The following is a 20,545-nucleotide window of genomic DNA, read 5'->3' on the forward strand; positions in this document are numbered from 1 at the left end:
GCGGCCGCGTCTAGTGGTGGGGGCGGTGTGGGCAAGGGGAGGAGGCTGTGTGAGCAGAGACAGAAGAGAGGGAGCAAAGGGTGCTGGGGGTAAGGAAGACCAGTGTGTTTGGGGAGTGGGGGAGCAGAAGTGGGGAGGAGGAGAGGCAGCTATCTGGGTCAGGAGAAACTGGGGTGGGGGAGAAACCCTTCTCCAAAAGCCCCCGGGCTGGTGGGGTGGGGAACTGCGCAAGAGTGCTGGGGGCATGGCGAATCCTCTGCGCAATTTTCTCTCCCAAAGATAACCTTTGAGTCACCATATAAAATTTAATTAAAACCTACCCAGCCGCACACATTAAAAAAAATCCAATTACCCACGCATCCTTACAGGACGTTTGATGGGGCCAAAGGCGGCTTCCAAGGTGAAGGCCTTATTCTCACCAACATCAGCCCCACCCTCCTTCCCCCAATGGGTCCAAAGAGCTGACTCCCCCAACTCCCCCTATCCCTCAGACAGGCCTATTCTTCAGGGATTCCTAACCCCCAGGCTGGGTCCAGGCAGCTGGAGTCCATGACAGTGGGCCAGGACTGGAGGGTTTCTAAACTCCCATTCCTCTTTCCAAATTGCTTGGGTTTAAGAAGTTGGATATTGAAAGAACGTTGGCTAGCTAATTCTTGCAGTCTCTCCCAAACCTCCACTTGTATGTTCATCCAGAATCCCTCTCTTCCTATTTGGAGGAGGGAGGGGAAATGAGAAGGAAAAATACTGAATGGCCTCACAGAGATCTTTTTAACTGGAGTTAAAACAAGCGACCTGAAATGAACCTTGAATCTATGCATTAGGCTTAGCTCATAAGTAAAATGTTTACAGAGACTCTCTAATTATAACACCAGGGCATATGCCTATTTTTGGTCTTTAAATGACTGTTTGTCGTGTTATGAAATGTCATCACATTCTCTTCCAAGCATTGGATATAGGAGGTGCGCTGTGGGTGTTTGTCCTACCAGAATAGAGATAACCTGAGAGTTTTCATAAAAACGCCTTTTGAATTATGGCCGGAAGAGACAACAACTTAATGTCAAATTTCAAATCAATTTGCCCCAGTTTTTGACTAAACCAACTGAGTGTGGGTCCCCATTTCTATTCAGCCTTGAGACAAGTTGCTCTGGGGAGTCAAGCCAGGAAGGGATTCCCGAGAACCAGAAGAGGTAGAGGTCAAAGGCTGAACTGAAGACTCTGTTCCTCCACTGTCTCTTTTTCCTCCTTTTCCGGAACAGAATGCTAGCGAATTTATGGTTCTGTGGAATAGCCTGGAGCAGCCAAAGGGCCTGGGCTGGAGGGGCCTCAGGATGGGGAAAGAGAGTCCTCTGCCATCCTAGGCCAAACTGGGTGCCTTGGGATGGTCTCTCTCACCTCCTTGTACCAGAGGGGTCTCTCCCTGCAGACACTCCCCCTAGACTTAAACTGGGTGGTAGGGGAGTCACCTGACCTACCTCTGCTGGTCCCTTGGAGGCTAGAGAAAGGGGGAAAATGTCTTGTTGACAGTCCAAGAATTCTAATCCTTGAGAGACAAACCAGAGAAAATCTCTGAGTATTTTTAATGTCTCCTTGCTTTGCTCCTGTACGTCCTTGTGGTGGTGATAGGGGTAGGCAAAAGAGTTAACTGTATAGATGAGAAGTGGTTTTAAACAAAAATTGGGGGGAGGGTGTATTGTTTTGTTTTTAAAGGGAAATTAAAGCCTCTGAAAACCAAGTCCTCCTGCTTTGACCAGTACGGTCCAGCTCCTCTCTCAGGATTCTCTCCGTCTTCCCCAGATATGCTGGCCTAGGGACCAAATCTCAGCCCCAGGAGGTGGAGGAGTCATTCTTGGGGACCTGGAACTTCCAAAGTTTGAGCAGAAATGGGATATCTCTGGCACTGGGGGAGGGAATAAGGCAGAGGGAGTATGCAAGGGGGCAGGGATACAGGCCCTGCCAATGCAGCCATTTAATAGGGCAGGCAGGAGGGAAGGGGGCTCTGGCTCAGGCCTGCTCTCTGGGACCCCGAGTCCCAAGGCCACATTTCCATTTCTCCAGGGGCTGTCCTCCCTTCCCAGGCCCCAAAGGGAACCCCTATGGAATCCTACCCTCTCCTACCTTGCCCAGGGAACCAGAACAGACGAGAAAATAGGAATGATGGAATATCAAGGCAGAGGTGGGGTAGGCTGAGTCCTACCATCCTGGGACTTTTTAGGGGGTGGGGGTTGGGTGAAGGGAAGAGAAGGTTCTGGCAAAAAGTCGAGCTGAAGAGGATGAGCTGAATCAAATTCCTGCTCCGTCATTTTTCTCCCAAGTAATGACCTGCGCAAAATTCAATATGACCGAGCGAACTGTGCGAGCGTATTATAGTAACTGCCTGCTCGTGGGGGAGGCCCGGAGAGGGGTGAACCGTAGGTCACGGCGTCTAAAAATTATTAAAATGTTCGAGAGCCTCGTGACGCGCCTAGCTGTTTAACAAAGACTGCCAAAGTATGAGATTAATACGAAAACTTGCGCTTCAAAAACAAAAACACATCAAAAAAAAGTCTTGTTCCGGCCTGCAAGGGGGCCCGTAGCGGCGGTGCCCGCAGCCGCGGTTCGGTTTTCCGGACACACAATAGTGGACGAGAGCGAGCTCATCTGGGGCCGAGCGGGCCCGCGGGCGGGTCTGCGGCGGGAGGGCGCGGTGAGCCGCCCGGTGAGTACTCTTGCCCGCTCCCCCCTCTGGGCCTTCCACTCCGTGCGGCCTCCGGTGCGCCGGCCGGCTGGGGGCTCGCCTCCTCGGCCCTGCGCTTTCCCTCCCTTGCTCTGTGCTCTCTCCCTGGCGACAAAAGGTAGATGATTCCGTGCGGGCTGGGCGCGCCCGGGACAGCGGAGGGGGCTGAGCAGCGAGAGGTCACTTTAGCAACCTGTGGCTGCCAGGGGAAGGCGGCCGGCGAGCCGGGGAGCGAACGACCCGGGAGCGCAGGGGAGGTGGCTCGGGACGCGCGCGCAGAGCCCTTGCCTTTTCTTATTTTTATTACGAGTACTCGTGTTCGTATTCTTTTGGGGTCGGAGGGGAGAGGCAGCCTCCGGTGTTGGTGAAATCCGTCTGGGGAGTCCCTGATAAACCTTGTCCCCCACCCATCGCGGCTGCACTCGGCTGGGGTGGGGGGCTGCGGCGCCTCGGTGGGATGGGCAGGTGGCGGCTCCCAGCGCGCCGCAGAGAAAATCTCTGAGCTCTGTCCCCAGGAGCAGCCATACCCAGCCCCGCAGTGGCTCTGCCTCCCATACCTCTCTCTTGGGGTGCTCCGAGCACCTGGGCTGCATCCTTTGTGAAGTGTAGAGCAGCAGAGAGGCCCGGTGGCCAGCCTAGCGGCCCTCCCAAAATTCCGAAAAGCCGGCTGAGTTGGACGGGTTTCAGAGAGCGAGTTGAGAAGGACAGGAGGTATGGGGTGGGGGAGGGGCCTGGCCAGTTGGAATGGGTCGTGGAACCCCTGACTAAGTGGCCTTTGACAAGACTTGGAAAGATCCCTGCTTGACGCTGGGGGGCTGGTGGGGGTTCTACCCAGGCATTTTGTCTGTGGGCCCAGGGCCAGACTCGTCTCCTTAGGTGCCCAGATGGGGGTCTACTGGACCCTCTCTTGGCAAAGGTAATTAAAATGTGTGTGTGTGTGTGTGTGTGTGTGTGTGTGTGTGTGATTTTTCAAATATATGCAAGTCAGCCTGGCTGGGAGAGTGTTGGTGTTAGAAATCAGGCCCGAGGCCAAAATTGGCAATCTAGATTTGGGATAGAAAAATCAAAAGGTCTCTGGACCTAGTTTCTGGCAAGTGGGAGGGAGCACTCCTCCTACCTACCTGCAAGAGTCCCAGGAATGGGGATGGGGAGAGACTTCTGCAATGTGGTGGTTAGAAGGTTGTTTTTTTTGTGTTGTTGCTGTATTTGTTAATGAAATTGATATCGTTCTGACTCCATCACTAAGTATGCAAGTACTTCTCAGGGAGATGGGTAGGGAGTCTGGGCAAGGTAGAGGCTTTCTCTGTGCCAATTCCCCTCACCCTTCGATGGTCTCAGCATTCAGTCTAGGAATCAGTTCCCTCCAGCCCAATCCCAGGCTCCCAGCTTAGTAAATTCAGTGGTTACTGGGACCCTTGGGAAGTTCATTTGTAAACCCCAGATTCCCCCAGGTTTACCAGATCCCCATTTTGGTCCCACGGCCAGAGACCCTAGCAGGTGGCGGAATGAGCAAATTTAGACAGAGAGAGCCCGCCTGAGGCTGGGGAGGTGGGGGAAACGGGGTTCCTCCACACACTTCAGGGATTATCCCCCTTTTCTGGCCCCAGGAGGTGCGGGAGGCTGGGAGGGGCCGGAATATCATCTGGCTGCATCTTTTATGGTTCTTCATTGCCCTTCATTCGGAAATGAAACGCCTTTGATCTTTTTCTCAGGTTGTAAACGGAATTGCCCGTCATTAAATATCCGGGGCCCCATCTGTTTGGTCTCCCAGCATTTTTCTTTACAGCTGTTTCTCTCTCTTTTTACCATTGAATTTTTCCAAAAGGACTTTTATGACACCTCCTTCACACCCAGCCACCTCTCCCTCCTCCCCTCACCAAGAAGCGCCTTGGAAAATATCTAGATATTCGTTTGATGGCAAACTAAAGGCTACGAGGGGCACGGAGGAGCCGATTGGGGTTTTGTTTTTCTTTAAAAAAATAAAAGTCCTGGGGGGGAGGGGAGGGGCACGAGGGCACCCAGAAGGGCCTGATTCTGACTTCGCTGCAGCCTCGGGATGACCCTTCCTCCTTTTGTGCTTAGCTAATGTTTACATCTCATAATTCATGCGCCGCCCAGTGTTGTGCGGTGGCCCCGAGGTTCGCGTCCCTTTGCGGGACCGGCTGCTTCTATTTCTCTCTGATAGAAGAGAAAGAGAGTTGAAAACCTTGTAATCCCCAAAATGGACCCGCAGTGTCTTTTCCTGCTCCCAGAGCTCAAACGTAGAACAAAACGAAATAAAATCAAAGCATTGAAACCACACCCCAAACGAAGAAGGCGCGGAAAGTAGGAGAACTGGAAATTTTCTGGGCCAAGAAGATCTGTCTGTCTTCTGTATATACCCTGTAGATCCGAATTTGTGTAAGGAATTTTGTGGTCACAAATTCGTATCTAGGGGAATATGTAGTTGACATAAACACTCCGCTCATTTTTTTCCCGAAGAAATATTTTTCCCAAAAAGAGGACCATCTGGTGACTGACCACACGAAGACCCCTTCCTTTTTTTTTTTTTCCTTCCTCTTTCCTTTCCTCCCTCAGTGGTTAGAGATGGAGGAATCATCTACCTGAAATCTTCCATGCCTGCCCCCGGAAGGCTTGGTCCCTTTTCACTTCTCTTAATAGGTTAATATTGGTGGTGGTGTTTTATCCTCTCCTCCAAGCCCACTTATTCTCTATTCTGGGATCAGGGAGGCTTTACTGAAAATCTGGAAAAAATGACTATTGTCAGTGTGCGAAGGCAAAGAAAATCGTTTTTCAAACGGATGTTGAGGTTGCCTTTTCGTTTGGGATCAGAACAAGATGCCCTGGAAATATGCAATTACTAAGGGGTGTTATTGTGTGTGGGGGTCACCCCTAGGGCTCCTACCTCCAGCATCATAAGGATGTGAGATTTCTGTTCACTGCAGACGCAGCTGCATTAGCGGCAATTAGAACGGCTGGGGCTGGACACCGTGGTTAGCATTGCTCGGGTGGTTCTGGAATTAGCAAATTGCTATTCAGTGTGCTCTCAAAAGTTGCAAGATTTTTACTCCAGCACTCACGTTCAGTGTGGGGAACCAAGTCGTTTCTCGGCGTGGGCCGTGTGGGGTAAGGGGAGGACTGGGTAAGAGAGGGGAACGGAAGGACTGACTGACACAGCCAAACTAATAGCGCAGCTAAATGCGATTTGGAAGGCGAGGTCTCCCCGAATTAGTGCATGAATTTCCTATCGATCCGCCCGCGGTTCCATTCATCTCTGACAAGTCCCTCCTGCACCCGCCTGCTTGCTCCCGACGCCTCCTCTCTTCACTCCCTACCCCTTCCCAGGCGACTGCAGAGAAAAGCCCGGTGCTCAGTGCCCTCTCGCCCCCACGCGGGTTCCTCTCTCTAGGCGGAGCCCCCAGTCTGCCCCTCAACTTAACTCCCCACACAGCCTCCTGGGCTCCTTCCCATCGTGAGGAGGGGATGGGGGCGCCTATTGTAGGCAGAGAATGCGGGGCGGTGAGGCCGGACAGGAGGGGGCTGCACCGAGAGCCCCAACTTCGAGGGGATCCAGGGATTGTTCTCTGCCCAGCGCCCCAACAGGCCCTCCGGCGGCAACCTGCCCTCTTCCTCTCTTTCTCTCCCCCTCTTTCTCTCTCACTCTCTTTCTCTGATCCCGGAGAGAGCTGGGCGAGGAGGCGGTCGCCCTGCAGGAGCCCTATGTAAATCCTGGTGTCGGGTGGGTGGGGAGGGGGAAAAGAGAAGAAGGGGAAATAGACCTCTTTGGCTGGAGTAGGGTCCGGGTGAGCAGATTTCCTTATCCGGGAATCGCAGGCGGGGCGGCCATTGGCTCCGAGGATCACGTGGGCCCCTAACTTTGTTCACTTGACAGTAAGTAGGAGGGCTTTCGGAAACAGGAAAACGAGTCAGGGGTCGGAATAAATTTTAGTATATTTTGTGGGCAATTCCCAGAAATTAATGGCTATGAGTTCTTTTTTGATCAACTCAAACTATGTCGACCCCAAGTTCCCTCCGTGCGAGGAATATTCACAGAGCGATTACCTACCCAGCGACCACTCGCCGGGGTACTACGCCGGCGGCCAGAGGCGAGAGAGCAGCTTCCAGCCGGAGGCGGGCTTCGGGAGGCGCGCGGCGTGCACGGTGCAGCGCTACGCGGCCTGCCGGGACCCCGGGCCCCCGCCGCCTCCGCCACCACCCCCGCCGCCCCCGCCACCGCCCGGGCTGTCCCCTCGGGCTCCTGCGCCGCCGCCCTCCGGGGCCCTCCTCTCGGAGCCCGGCCAGCGCTGCGAGGCGGTCAGCAGCAGCCCCCCGCCGCCTCCCTGCGCCCAGAACCCCCTGCACCCCAGCCCGTCCCACTCCGCGTGCAAAGAGCCCGTCGTCTACCCCTGGATGCGCAAAGTTCACGTGAGCACGGGTGAGTGCGTGGGCACCCCTTCCCCCTCCCACCCCCGGTGCTTTACACCGAAGGGACCTCGGAGGCATGGGGGGGGGAGCTGAGGGAAGCCAATTGTCCCCGCTATAAACTCGCCATTGCCGGAGATTTACGGTCGCCTGTTTTCAGAGCCACATAATTACATCCCCCATAAATTTTTATGGCCTGGTGGGCCCCGCGCCTTTGAAGTCGGTTCCCCCATCCTCTTTGCCATTCTCACCAGCGACTTTTTCGCCTGGGAGATGCAGTCTCAGTGAAGTTGCAAGTTGGGGAGGGGTGTGTGGGGTGGGGGAGGAGAAGGAGGAGGAGGTAATCTGTATTTGAAGGGAGAGTTGAGTCAACTCCCAATATTTATTTTTTCCTTTCTTTCCTCTAGTCTGGCTCCTTGGCTTCAGAAGTGGGCAAAAGTTTTTACTGGGGGCAGGCGCTACATGGAATCTGAGCACAGAGGGTGGGAACTAGCAGAAGAAAGGTTTAGGGAAGCCCCCCTCCCTCTTTCACCCCCCATTCTCCCATCCCGGGCCCCAGGCCAAGGGGGCAGAGAGGAGGTTAAAACCTTGTGAAGATTCCTCACTGCCCCCACCCCCTCTCCAGACACCCAAACAACAACGTGGAGACAACACAACCCTCCAAAACTTTGAGGTCTCTTTCTCTTCCTGGGGGCCCGCTTTCTTCCCTGGGCGTCCCCACCCCCCTCTGGAGGAAGAAGAGGTGGCGGGGGAGGGAGGGAGGGAGACACTGTGCTAGCTGGAAGAAAGCGCTCTCCCTCCTCCCTTTCGGGGCAATAAAACTTTCTCTTTCTCCCTCTCTCTGTGTGTGTCCAGTAAACCCCAATTATGCCGGCGGGGAGCCCAAGCGCTCTCGGACAGCCTACACTCGCCAGCAGGTCTTGGAGCTGGAGAAGGAATTTCACTACAACCGCTACCTGACGCGGCGCCGGAGGGTGGAGATCGCCCACGCGCTCTGCCTGTCCGAGCGCCAGATCAAGATCTGGTTCCAGAACCGGCGCATGAAGTGGAAAAAAGACCACAAGTTGCCCAACACCAAGATCCGCTCGGGTGGCACCGCAGGCGCAGCTGGAGGGCCCCCTGGCCGGCCCAACGGAGGCCCCCCCGCGCTCTAGTGCCCCCCCCCCCCCGCACGGGAGCCGCGAACCTCGGGGCGGGGGTGGGTTGTGAGCGCGGGGGTGGGGGCGGGCGGGGGGAGATGCAGGAGGGGACCCTAGGGCCTGGGTCCGCAAAAGCCTACCTGCCCTCCCCCCACTTTACTTACACGAATAAACGCAGAGGAGGGGGAGGGGAAGCTTTATTTATAGAAATGACAATAGGGAGCCGGGTGAGGCCCCCCCAGAAGCAAGGTTCAAGTCTCTTGCTTTCTTCCTTAAAAAGAAGAAAAAGAAGAAGAAGAAGAAGAAGAAGAAGAAGAAGAAGAAGAAGAAGAAGAAGAAGACGACGACGACAGAAAAAGAAATAGGAGGAGGCTGCACTCCTCGCTTTCAGCTTTGGCGAAGATGGATCCACGTTTCATCTTTAATCACGCCAGGCCCAGGCCCATCTGTCTTGTTTACTCTGCCGAGGAGAGGATGGGCCTCGGTGGCGACCATTACCTCGACACCCGGCTAACAAATGAGGCCCGGCTCGGCCGCCTTTACTGCTGCCGCCGCTGGAACACAGCCTGGATTTTCTTTCTTTGTCCCCCATTCCTGACACCCAGCGAAAGCACCCTGTGACTGCCAGATAGCGCAGTGTTTTGGCCACGGTAACACACACACACACACACACACACCCTCCCCTTCTGTGCCCCTGCACAGGCACACTGACTTCTCACCCCCCCTTCCACCAAGAGGCTGGGCTGGGGGGCAGCAGGAAGGGGACAAGCGGAGGCGGGGGTGCAGGAACAGGCAGGGAAGTTGAGTCCCAAGAAAAAAAAATGAGAGACCCGGAGACATGGGAGGGCCTTCTTCTGGAAGGTCAGGCCGTTCCTGGCAGAGCCAGAGGCCAGTTGAGTTCTGGGAGCTGGGCGCAACCCTGTCGCCAATCTAGAGTTGTTCTGCTGAGGCCTTCTCCCCTAGACTGCGAACGAATGTGAAACTAGCAGATAAAACGGGGTGCCCCTCCCGGTCTGGGAGATGGTGTTGCAGAGACCTCTCCCATAGTTTATCGTTGTTTTGCATTGATTATTATTATTATTATTATTAATTATTATTATTATTATTTTATGTCACGTGCGTCCTCTCTCCTGTTCGCTCTCTGACATTCCAAACCAGGCCCCTTCCTAGTTCTGGGGCTGCCTGAGTCTAGAACCCTTCGTTGGCGTGAAAATTTGTGTCCTGTACAGAGTGACAATAGAAATAAATGTTTGGTTTCTTGTGACCAGCACGGCGTGTTTTTGTTGAAACCTCGAAATAAAGATACAGACAAATGCCACCCAGCGTATATGTTAAGCATCTCAGTCCATTCGGCCTCATATTGGATGTGGTTGAGGATTTTTTTCAAAGGGTCCAAGGGGACTTTCTGTCTCAGAGGACTCCAAATTGTGGTAACTCATTTGTTTTCCTTTTGGGATGGGTGTGTTTTGTTTGGGGCTTTTAATTTTTTCCCTCCAGTCCAAAAATGGATTGAAAGTACTGGGAGGGCTGACTCCAATCCCTAATGGGGGGGGGAATGTTTCATTGTAGGACACGAGAGGCTTAAGTATGGCAAAGCCTTTCATATCGTGATTTATCTGTCATAAGCAAATAAAATGCGGTTAAGCTGTCTCTTTCTAGACAGACGACTCTTTGCTTATTAAGGTTCGGAGGGAGGATTCTGCGAGGCCGGCGTCTTTCCTCCCGCCTAAGAAGGTATCGTTTTCCTCTGAGGTGTTTAAAGCTTTAATGAGTCTAATTTTTTGCACAGATGTTTCTGGGTGTTTGCAGTTTTCAGAGTATTTTTATATTACAAAGGAGCTAGCCGGTGCCATAGCTCAAACTCTGACAAGCAAATAGATAATCAAGAAGACAAATGGCCTCTTTTGTGAAGCCCTGCTCCTGTATTAATTTTCATTTTCTTTCTCATAGAAAGTATCGAAAGTACGACTAGGGACCAAATAGCTTTCTGTCTCTGAGGTCCCAGTCACCCCTAGAATGGAGTGGGGGAAGGGGAAGGGGGTGCCGGTGACCCTCACAAACTCTGTCAGGCTCGGGCCACTTTGGGAGAGCACCCAAGAGAAGTGCTAAGGTCTAAGGGCTCCAGCCCCAGGGTCTCTGGTCTTGTGGTGGGCCAGGATACCGCCACCCACCCGCCTCCAAAAAGCTTGGGGCTCAAGAGAGCATATGCAATTAAAAGTCGTTTTTCGGTCCCGTCTCCCTCCAGAAAATAAACATAGCTGATTCCACCAGCACGTTTTATTGGTATTTCTTTTGTATCCCTCTGGTTTGCAGCGCCCCTGGGGAGTGTGAGGCTGCGTAGGGCCCAGGACACACGGGCCCGGTGTCCACAGCGCGGGAAAGGGCCATAGAACGGCCCTGTTGAAATGCTGCTGAAAGCCTCATAAAAAACCGCCCGGAACCTGGAGGCTCAGAGCGGCGAGCTTTGTTTCCGTCGAATCTCGGTGTGATGTTTAGCTGCCAGGGGATGCGGCTGCCCTTAGTGGAGGGGGGAAATAGTTCTTAAAAAGCATATGCCCCCCCAGGAATGCCTCTATAGAACCAAATCAAAGCTGCTCCTTGGAAGGTATGAATAGAATAAAAAAAGATTTCTATGGAGCTTAAAGTTCACAGCCATTCTGTGTAGACAAGAGCTAAGAAAAATGTGAGAATTATACAGAAAACCATTAATCACTTCTTTTCTTTAAATACGTATCCTCTCTCCTTTGTTATTATTCAACAGCAAATCTCCGCAGACCGGCTGTTGGGGGAAAAAAGTGTTAGCTGGCTCTCCCGGATCTGCGAGGGGGAAAAAATTTGGAACCATAAAGTTGAAAACTTTTTTCTCTCAGTTTGGAAGAAGCCCGTCGTCATGAATGGGATCCGCGGAATTCAGGCCAGAGGAGGCGAGAGGCGCAAAGGTAACAAAGCCCCCGCCTGGGCTGTCTTTTTTTTTTTTTTTTTTTTTTTTTATCGTTTTATGAGCTCTTTTTTTACAAAGGAAAGAAGAAATTCTCTCGCCTCCTTCTTTTCCTTTTTCAACTTTTGTCGCGGGTTTTTTTTTATGGTGGATGCTTGGTCAGATTTGCTGCCTTTTATGATGACTGATGCTTGGGTCAGAGGGAGACAGAGGGGCCTCGCACCTGGAGAGTGTTTGAACTGCTTGGGACTGAGGTGTCAGGGCCCCTGAAAAACCCCAGAGAAGGTTGTTTGTGAGGCTGCTCAGAAGTGCTTTTCAGGTTTTGGAAAATGCAGGCGGGCCTGGGGAGGTCCAGCATGTGTGCGTGTTTAGCGACACGCACATGTGGCCCGTGTGTTCTGTGACTTCGTTTGTCTACACTGGGGGCTTGTGTCCCATATGTCTGTTTACCGGGGAGATGTCACTGCTGCCTCCTGGAAAAACGGAATGCAGTTCTTGGATGGAATGCCCCAAGGATTGGAGCAGGGTATAGGTAGACGTCTTCATTTTTTTTTTTCTTTCTTTCTTTTTGTGTCTAGCTTGGGATTCTGGACTAAATATTTGCAACTCTGAAGCAGGAAACTGTTCCGTTTACAGGCAATGTTCGTTGATGCCAGAATCTTCCTCTTCAACTCTGCCCCCCTTTCTTCCTGGAGGCTCAGTGTTCAGTTTGGTTTCCTTTTGCTCTCTTGTTTTAGGGGCTCTGTTCCCCCGCGTGGGGCCCTGCTTCTGAGGGCAAGGGAGCCAGGGGGCTCTGCCTCAGACCTGAATGTGCTGGTCCTTTTACCCTGGGGCTACACTGTGGGTTTGGAGGCAGGAGGCTGGCAGGAGAGAGAGTTCATGGAGAGGCCACGTTTTCTAGGCGATTAGCTCAGTATTAGAACCACAAAATGACCTCGGAAGCCCCTTGACCTCTCTGAGACTGGACAGTGTGCTGGCTCCCGGCTCCTGACTCCTGCCCAGGAGGGAAAGTCATACCTCTGCAGGGAGGGGTGCTTGGGCTGTTGTGTGGCCCACCTTCTGCATCTCCCTCCAGCCCCCAACCCCTTCTTTACTATCTGGGAATTTCTGGATTGTTTTTCTATGACTGTCCATTGGGGAGAAAAGGAGTAAAAATTTTAGCTCAGGGGTACGGCTGGGGGAGGGAAGTAGGGTGCTGATCTGGCCCTCTGTGTAGAACTCCTTTCCTAGGCCAGGTTCTAAGCCCCCCCCCCCATATCCAGCTCATCCCTCCTTCTTTCCTCTTTCTCTTGGAGGGAGCTGAGGGAAGAAAGGCAAAGGGAGGTGAAAAGATAGGTCCATAGGGCTTCAGAGGGCTAAGGGGACAAGCCCCTGGGTTCTAAAGAGGGGGAACCCCCCCCGCAAAAGTCCCTTGGAGGCTCCTTTCTCTCAAGGTCTCATATCCAAATCCACAAAGCTGTGGATTTTCTGAAGTTCCTTTGTTTAGGAAGCTATTCCTATAATCACTTATGCCCTCTTCCCCTAATCCCCAGTCCCACCCCAGCTACTCACAGGACCCATGGATACCTCCCTACCAGAGGAGCAAGAGAGATGGGAGAAGGGTCAGGACAGGCTGTTCTGCCCATTCCCAGGGACAGCTCTGCCACAGTGACCAAAGTTTTAGAAACTTTTAATTTTAAGAGATGGGTGGAGAATTTGCTAACATGGAGCCTTTCCAAATCTCTGTTCTACTTGATGCATCTTAAAATCCACACCAGCAGCCATTCTCTTAGGAGGAGAAAGAGACAAAGAGAGACAGACAGACAGGCAGGCCGACAGACAGACAGACTGAGACTCCAGCTGAGAAGAGAGGAAATGTTCCTTCAGTTAAAACTAGGAGAGACAGAACCTTGCTGGGATGTGTGTGGGATATTGATTTGCATTTTGTAAATTGTCTCCTGTAACTTGGGGACTCTAACTCAGGCAAGAAATAACTGGCATCCGTGGGTACCTTCTCCTTTGTCCCTGAATGGTAGAATACACCCAGGGGCTGGAGGCCTCGGGCAGGAGAGGGAGTGAGTTGAAAGGGAGCTGGGCCGCTGCTGGACTGCAAATGTTTGGGGCTCATGTAAGATATGCACCCATTACTCATAAGGGCAGATAGCCAATTGCGGGCCCTCTAGAGGCCCAGGTGAGGAAGCTGTAGTCACCTGGGACTTTAGGAGTTGGCAGTGTGAGGGGTCCATCAAGGGGGAGGAGGAGGGAAACAATGGAAGGCAAGGTTGGGGTTCATTCCAGGGTTTCCGCCCCATAGGCGAGAGCTTCGAGATTTCCCTTTTCCCTTACTCCCAGACCCCCAGTCTTTTCAGGGATGAGCCCCTCCAGCAGGCTCCCCCAGCTGGATGGGCTCACCTTCTATAATTCCAGCGGCACTCTTCATCTTTGCCCTCTCTTCCCTCCCGGTCCCCAGGCCCTTCCCGTTGGGCCCTCCTGTTTGCACCTCCGGGGGCAGAGGGGCTGCCCTAGTCCTGCCACAGCCCTCGAGGCTGCTCCAGCGCCCGTGGTGGGTCTCCCTGGGAAGAGTGGACAGCCGAGGAGGGGAGTCTGGTTGGAAAACAGAGTTGGGAAGTTTCCCAGCGTGAGTTGAGCGCTGACGGATTTGTGATCAGCCATAAAACCGGCGCGTTCAGATTCGTAAATCAATCTCGCCTTTCTCGCAGAATGAACGTTCGCTTTATCGGCAGCAAGAAAGCGCTCCGCTTGCGCTCAGGCTCTTGTTTATTTGAACATGGACATTCCCAGGATCCGAAAAGAGTGTGGGCATTTTAACAGAACCTGCCTGGCGTGCCTTCCTGTCATTCTGCTGTTCTTTTTCTTGTCCTTAAAGACAATTTCTCAGTTTCAAAGATTGTTGTCTTCCCATGCTCCTGCCTATTACTTCCTTTCTGTCTCTCTCTCTCGCTCTCTCTCTCTCTCTCTCTTTTTCTTTCAGACTATAGGGGGCTGTTTTCCCAAAGGGGACCATTTTTAATGGATTTGTGGCCAGGACCTTGCAAGGAGTTGCCCTGGCTGGAGCCAGGCGCAGGGCCCACGTTGGGAGCAGGCTGAATTCAATACCAGTCTGTGTTTTGTATCTGGACAATCAAAGCCGCCCACCCCCCTACAGAGTGCGGGGCTCCGCCGGCGCTCCACCCGTGCGTCGGGAGCAGGGATTCCGGAGGAGGAGGCAGGGGCCGCCCGGCCGCCCCAGCTGGAACTTAAGCGGGCCCGGCGGGCGAGGTGACTGTTTCTTTGGGGGCTGCTAAGGCATCTGGGTCCTCAGCCTTCTCCCCATTGAGTTGTTTTTGGTTCAGGTCTCTCCAAACAAACCGGTGGCGACCCCTCGGCCCCTGCTCCCTTACCCTAAGCCGAATTTATTCTCCTATCCTGCCTGCTCTGGCGGCGCGGGCCAGGCTGCGCACGGAGCTGCTGAAGATAAGGCTGGGAATGTGCCGAGCGGGGCTTCTTCAGGAATGTCTTTTCTGCTCCCCTTTGCACTCCCACCCCTCACGGTGGCCCAGGACTCCGATTCTGGTTGTAACTGGTCTGCTCCTTCTGGGGCCAAGCTGTAAGTGAGGGTTTGGGGGATTTTTTTGTTTTGTTTTGTTTACATCTGGGAGGAAGGAGTGTGTGTCCCTTTCTGTAGGCCTAGGGAATGGATTGCTCCTATAGTCCCTGTGTTTAACCCTTTATTATGAGATTCCACCCCCCCCCCCCCCCCCCCCCCCCTCCCCCCCTCCATCAGACTCCATTGTCTGCTGATTGGGAGCTCAGGATATTAACACCTGGGAAATAGGGACCCCCGGCTGCCAGGCCAACTTCAAAGCCTGTTTCTTCCCTCTCCTTCCTCTCTAGTTCAAATCTTCGGCTGTCTTCACTGGTGTGTTGGGGGTGGAGGGGGTCACTGACATGGGGTGTGACATAGGTAGAGAGCTACTGAGTGTCCACTTCTTTTGTGTAGATACCTTAGTCTGGGGTCTTTGTCTCTAGAGCGTATTCTCAGTTGGTCACTAGAATTTGTTTCCCTGTGATGGTAATAATACAACGGGAAAAAAAAGTCCCCCTTGTGGTTATTCTCAGCTGTGGGAGCCCCAGAGTCATCTCTTCACCCTGTCCCTTTTCTGCCCCTTCCAAAGGTACCACAGAAGGTCAGAAGGAGAATTAAAGCCAGAAGCCCCATTCTTTATACATATGTAACTTGGACTGATGAAGTGTTTGTTTTGAAGCTAGTCCCTTTAGAAATGTTGCTTTTTTAGGAAGAGGGGAGTGGGTCCCACTAAAATCAATATCCTAGGAGCGAGAGAGAGAACTGAGTTGGGGGGAATCTTGATCTTAAAGGATGCAGAGAGAAGAACTGGAAGCTGAGAAATCCAGGGGCTTGGAGCAGGGCTCCGCGCCCACCCCACCCCCACCCCCCAGACGCCCCTGCAGACTATTTCTGCACCTCCACGAACTAAGCAGAAGCAGGAGGAGAAGGGAGAGAGGAGAGGTGGGCTGTGGGTAAGTGTGTGTCTGGGGAGGGGAGGTTAGGGAGCTGTAGGTAGAGTAGGTAGAGATGTGAATGTGGGAGAGAGAAGGAGAACTCACTACTCTTCCATTGGTGGGTTGGGGGGAACCTATTTTGCAGGAAAATTTCTCCTCCTGAAGGGGAAGGTCATAGTGGTCCTTTGAGCCTGAAATCAAAAGACCCCCTTCCCCCTTCTGGTCACGTGATTCATTAAATAATTAATGCCGAGGTTGCAGAATAGATATGTATTCGTCAGGAAAATCGCAGGCTCGGTCTCCCTGTTTCTGACGTGCAATTCAACTGTCCTTTGAAAAACAAGCCTGTACCCCGAGAAAAAAAAAGAGAGAGGGAGAGAGAGAGGGAGAGAGAGAGAAAAAGAGAGGGAGGCAGCAATAAAACAGCCCCGCAGCCGGAGCCACACCGCGGGCTGGGGTATTGTAAGTAGAAGGGATTTCTCACTACCTACCGCGTCTTCTGTGTCCATGTAAATTTATTGTTTGTTATTAATGTTATTGTCGTAAAATGTGACAAATAGCCATCTTCATTTCCTGCCATTTCTCTTCACATGGTGCTCTATGTGTTTATACCCATTGAGGCATTGCATAGAGATTTTAGGAATATTCCTCTTCTCTCTCCCCCTCTCTCTTTCTCTCTCTCTCTCTCCCTCTCCTCCAACCTTTTTCTTGATTTATAGCAATATGGGTGTCAGCTTCTCGACCAGCATGCCAGCCATTGTGTGTGTGTGTGTGTGTGTGCGTGCGTGCGCGCGTCTGTGTGTTTGTGAGCAAGTTGTGTTGTTTATGGCCATGTCTTCGATAAATCATTTCTCACGGAAAATGATGTGGAAGCTAGGCTATTTCTGCGGCCGGGAGAGACTCGCTCTCGGAGCCACTTCCTCCCCTCTCTGCTCTGCTCCCAGGAGTTGGTTATTTCAGATGATTTGCAGTAATATATCAGCAGTTAATATGAAAGCTCTATGGCTGGAGGTCTTAAATTACAGCATCTGTGATTATCAATTAAGGCGAGATTTGTATAAATTTGGTAAACCAGAAATGCCTCATTGGCATATAAACCCAGTCAAAGACCACGACCTAATATAAAAATTATATTTGCAAGCCTGAGAGAGCCAACATTCCTAAAGCAGCAGACAGAGCTTCATTTTTCAGCCGTTCCCCTCCAGGAGTTTGGCTGCTCTGACTCCAGCCCAGGGTAAAGAACCCAAATCTGAAGGCAGAAGGAGCCTGGGGGCAGGAGAGGTGGAGGCGGAGGGAGAAATGGCTGGAGTTGAAGGCAAAGATTTTTGTAATCAATGGGGACCAAATTGAAGCCCTCTGCAATGGGAAGGGGGCTGGAAGGATTCAGTCATAGTACTAACGCATCATCTGTAGGATCGATGTGTATGGCACGGTACTGAGGGTGGAGAAGGAGCTCTCCAAATTGGGGGAGACAATGAGGGCAGAGGGTGAAGGGCAGGGAGAGAAGCTGAAAGCTCCCCACCCTCCTGGCTAACAAAACAAGGAAATGAATTCACACCCCAGTAGCCTTCCTTCGACCTCCTGAAACAAAGAAGTTTCCTCAGCAGTGAGGGACTCTGTGTTTGGGGCTAAAGCAGGGAGAAGTTCTCTTAAGTTTTTCTAGAAAAGAAATGTTCCAGGAATCAGGTGGTCCCAGAAAGTTGGTGAGGGTTCCAGGACATAGGGTGTGTTCCCCTCCGTAAGCCCCCCTCCAAAGAGGGAGCAAATGGGGTGCAGATTGGGAGGGGGAAAGCTGGTAACTTTTCCCTTGGGTTTCATGTGGGGGTCTCAGTTCCTCCCCATTGGGGAAGAGCCTGATGGTCAAGAGCAAAGCCAGAAGTAGCTTCTGGGGACATTCTACACTGCACCCCAAAGTTGTGATGGATGAGGAGCAGAGGGCCAGAGAGCCTTTGCCAAGTAAGGTCCAGGCCGCTGGCTTTTCCTTTTCTGGCTGGAGCCCGGCCAAGTGACTTTATAGCTACTATTATCCGTGATATTTAACTGCCTGCTAGTGTAAACCTTCGAGGAGAAAAATTAGAGTGATGCCGCAGCACCCAGGTGTTAATTATTCATGCCATCAGCCTCGTGGAGTGGCGACTTAGGCCTCAGTCCTGGAGCACCCAGGAGCTCGCTCCCATGCGTGGCTCCAAGGGGTGCTGAGCCCCGTCCTTGTTACCTGGCAGATTGGTGGGTGGGTGGTGGAGGAAGCCTCCCAGATTGGGAGTCTGGATTGAAAAGGGTTTAGGGAAAAAGAGAAGGAGAGGTCAAGACCCTAGGCTGGGATGGGTGTGGTGTCTAGTCTGGATAAAAGGAACTGGGGAGCGTGTGGATTCAGGGGCAGCTTTGATGGGACTGGAGATTGTGGGGAAGGGGGAAGGTGCTGGGAAAGGCAGACTTGAGGGATGGGGGCTCCAACCCTTCAGGCCTCCCTCTTTCGGGTGTTGGAGAATCCCACACACACTCAGTGTGACAGGCGAGTATGTATTTCTCCCTCACCTGGGAAGTTGTTGCGGGGGGGATGTAAATGAGGGAAGGGTGAGTTCACCCCCAAAGCAGCATTCCAGAACTTAGGCCAAAGTCTTGGAATCCCTGAAAGAAGGGGGAAGGATTACCTCTTCCTTGGAGAGGAGGAGGGACACAAGAGAAGGAAGAGGGAAACCTGTGTTTTATTAGCTTCTGAATTCAGCCTGTTTTGGGGGATGGGAAACAAAAGGGGAAGGCTGAAGGATTTGCTCTTTGGGAAGGTCAGAGCTGGGGGGGGTGAGCTGGGAGCCAGTCCTACAGGCCGCTACCCCTGTGTTGCCAACTATGCCTCCTTCTCTGTCTCCCCTCCCCCTGCTGCCTTTGCCTGTGACATGGCGATCTGATCCCCCCTTTTCCTCTCCATTCTGTCAGCCCCCTTCAGGTCTTTGTCTCTTCTGGCCGTGGGGATACCCCCTCCCCTTTCCTTTCCCCAACTCACACTCAGAGTCTTCCCCCAGGAGAGACAAAAGCGGGGAGACCATCCCTCTCCACCATTATCTTTTAGTTGCTGGCTCCTTGCAGAATCTCTCCACGTAAGGCTTGACGCCCTCCATCCAGGCATATATCAGCAAGTTTGGAAAGACTTTTGTTGTTGTTGTTGTTGTTGTTTTATATATATAAATATTTGGTTTACTTAGCCAGGAAGCACCCTGCCTCTTATCCGTTCTGCACATATGCACCTCCTTTGCTTTTGTGCTGTTCAGGAGATGAGGTAGAACGTATTTGGTGGAAGGGGCTTTCGGAAAGCTGCTGAGTCCATCTTCTCTCCAGACTCTGCTGGTGTCCTTCTTTAGGAATGAGAGTGTTTATCCCCATGCCTTTAAGAAGCCGGGCTGCCAATGCTTTAGCAATCAGAGGAATTGAATAAAAAGATGAGGAGAGAGAGGATGAAGGAAAAAGGGAGGGCCCCAGAGAGAGAACAAGCAGCAGGATCCTTTTCTGAGGGGAGAAGTTAAGGCAGAGCCCAAGGAGAAGATGACAGGGAAAATAAAGACAAAGGCCGGTCAGAGCGGCAGGGAGGCTGTCCTGGGACAAGGAACCCCACTACTTGGATGGGCGCACACACACACACACACACACACATGCACACACACGCACACACACACACACAGTTAAGTGAGAAGGAGGGAACTAGAAAAGAAACCACTCATGTTGCCCCCTTCTCTGTAGAAGAGAATGTCTTTGTGATGGAAGGATGTGTTTTCCCTGCAGATGAAAGGGCCCTGAGGCCAAGAGCTCCACATTGCCCCCAGGAGAGAAGCAGCCTAATAAGTGAGCCCAGAAGTGATTTCTGGAGATACTGCTAAGTCTTTCACGGGCTCCGTTCAAACTCACAGAAGACAGAGAGGCAGAGTATGAGAAGACAAAGAGGCCGTGAGAAAGGGACAGAGACAACAGAGATGGTTAGAAAAGGCGGGAGTGGGGGAGAGTGAGAGAGAAAGAGAAAGAGAAAGAGAGGGAGAGACAGAAGAGAGAGACATGTTGAAAGAGCCCAACCCCTTGGGGAGGCTAGGCACGGGGAGAGGGGAGGGCTGCAGGGGGTCTGGAAGCTCCTCCAGACTCGGTGCTTTCTTTCCAGGCAGCTGCCCAAAGCCACGGCTGTCCCAGAAGCAACTGCCTCTAGAGTAGGCCCTCCGGGGTGCTAAATCAGGTGTGAGGCAACTGGGGTAGGAACCGAAGTGTCAGGGAATGGCCAAGACTGTCTTAGCCCGTCAGTCTCCTCTTCCACACCACCATCAGTAACTCAATGGCTGGAATCTCCCAAAACGGAATTCCACGGGGGTGGTGGTGGTATTTGGGGTCAGGCGCTCACACCTGGACCCCGGAATCCTTCCTTGGCCACGCTTCCCCTTGGCGGGTTTGGTCTCTTCTTTCCCTCTTTAGGGACAGGGAGAAGAAGTTGATCTACCAGCTGCCTAAGAACTTTCCCTTTCACCTCCAATCCACATCTCCTCCCTTGAACCCCCAGCATGAACAAACGGATGCTACCCTTACTAATCTCCTCCCTCCCCCATCTTTCAGGAAAGAAAAGGAAACAGGGAAAGAAAGCTCCTACCAGCCTAAGCAGCTTTAGAAAACTCCAGGGAACCTGGAAAATGCAAACCTTCTCGCTTCTCCCGTCCGTCCCTTTACCCCCGAGCCCCTGCTCTCTGCCTCCACTGCGCACCCCCACCCCCATCCTCTCGTCCCGTCCTGCCCAGAACTCTCTCCCTTCCCCTCCCTTCTCCGCTGGGCCGGACATATGGAACCCATTTCGCTGGTGACATTGAA

The 20,545-nt window shown here is 52.6% G+C and overlaps 2 protein-coding genes across 6 annotated transcripts in view; both read left to right on the top strand.

Annotated features, from left to right (window-relative positions):
* Positions 1–20,545, top strand: part of HOXB3 (homeobox B3) — a 55,846-nt gene that overhangs the window by 19,839 nt on the left and 15,462 nt on the right. For 2 of the 5 annotated variants that reach the window (XM_025859324.2, XM_073883787.1), the window contains exons 1-2: positions 9,639–10,008; positions 11,036–11,213. The gene's annotated coding sequence lies outside the window, so the exon portion shown is untranslated. Of the gene's footprint in view, positions 1–2,557; positions 2,696–9,638; positions 10,009–11,035; positions 11,214–20,545 lie in introns of those variants that run through there. The other 3 variants (XM_073883781.1, XM_073883783.1, XM_073883782.1) reach the window with 2 other exon arrangements.
* On the top strand, positions 6,487–9,544 carry HOXB4 (homeobox B4). Its single transcript, XM_025859326.2, has 2 exons — positions 6,487–7,148; positions 7,991–9,544. The coding sequence occupies exons 1-2, from the start codon at positions 6,692–6,694 to the stop codon at positions 8,287–8,289; spliced, it is 756 nt and encodes a 251-aa protein (XP_025715111.1). The 5' UTR covers positions 6,487–6,691; the 3' UTR covers positions 8,290–9,544.

This window comes from Callorhinus ursinus, unplaced genomic scaffold (genome assembly GCF_003265705.2).
Source record: "Callorhinus ursinus isolate GAN/ISIS: 27379988/994484 unplaced genomic scaffold, GSC_fseal_2.0 scaffold52, whole genome shotgun sequence".
NCBI classification, from domain to species: domain Eukaryota; kingdom Metazoa; phylum Chordata; class Mammalia; order Carnivora; family Otariidae; genus Callorhinus; species Callorhinus ursinus.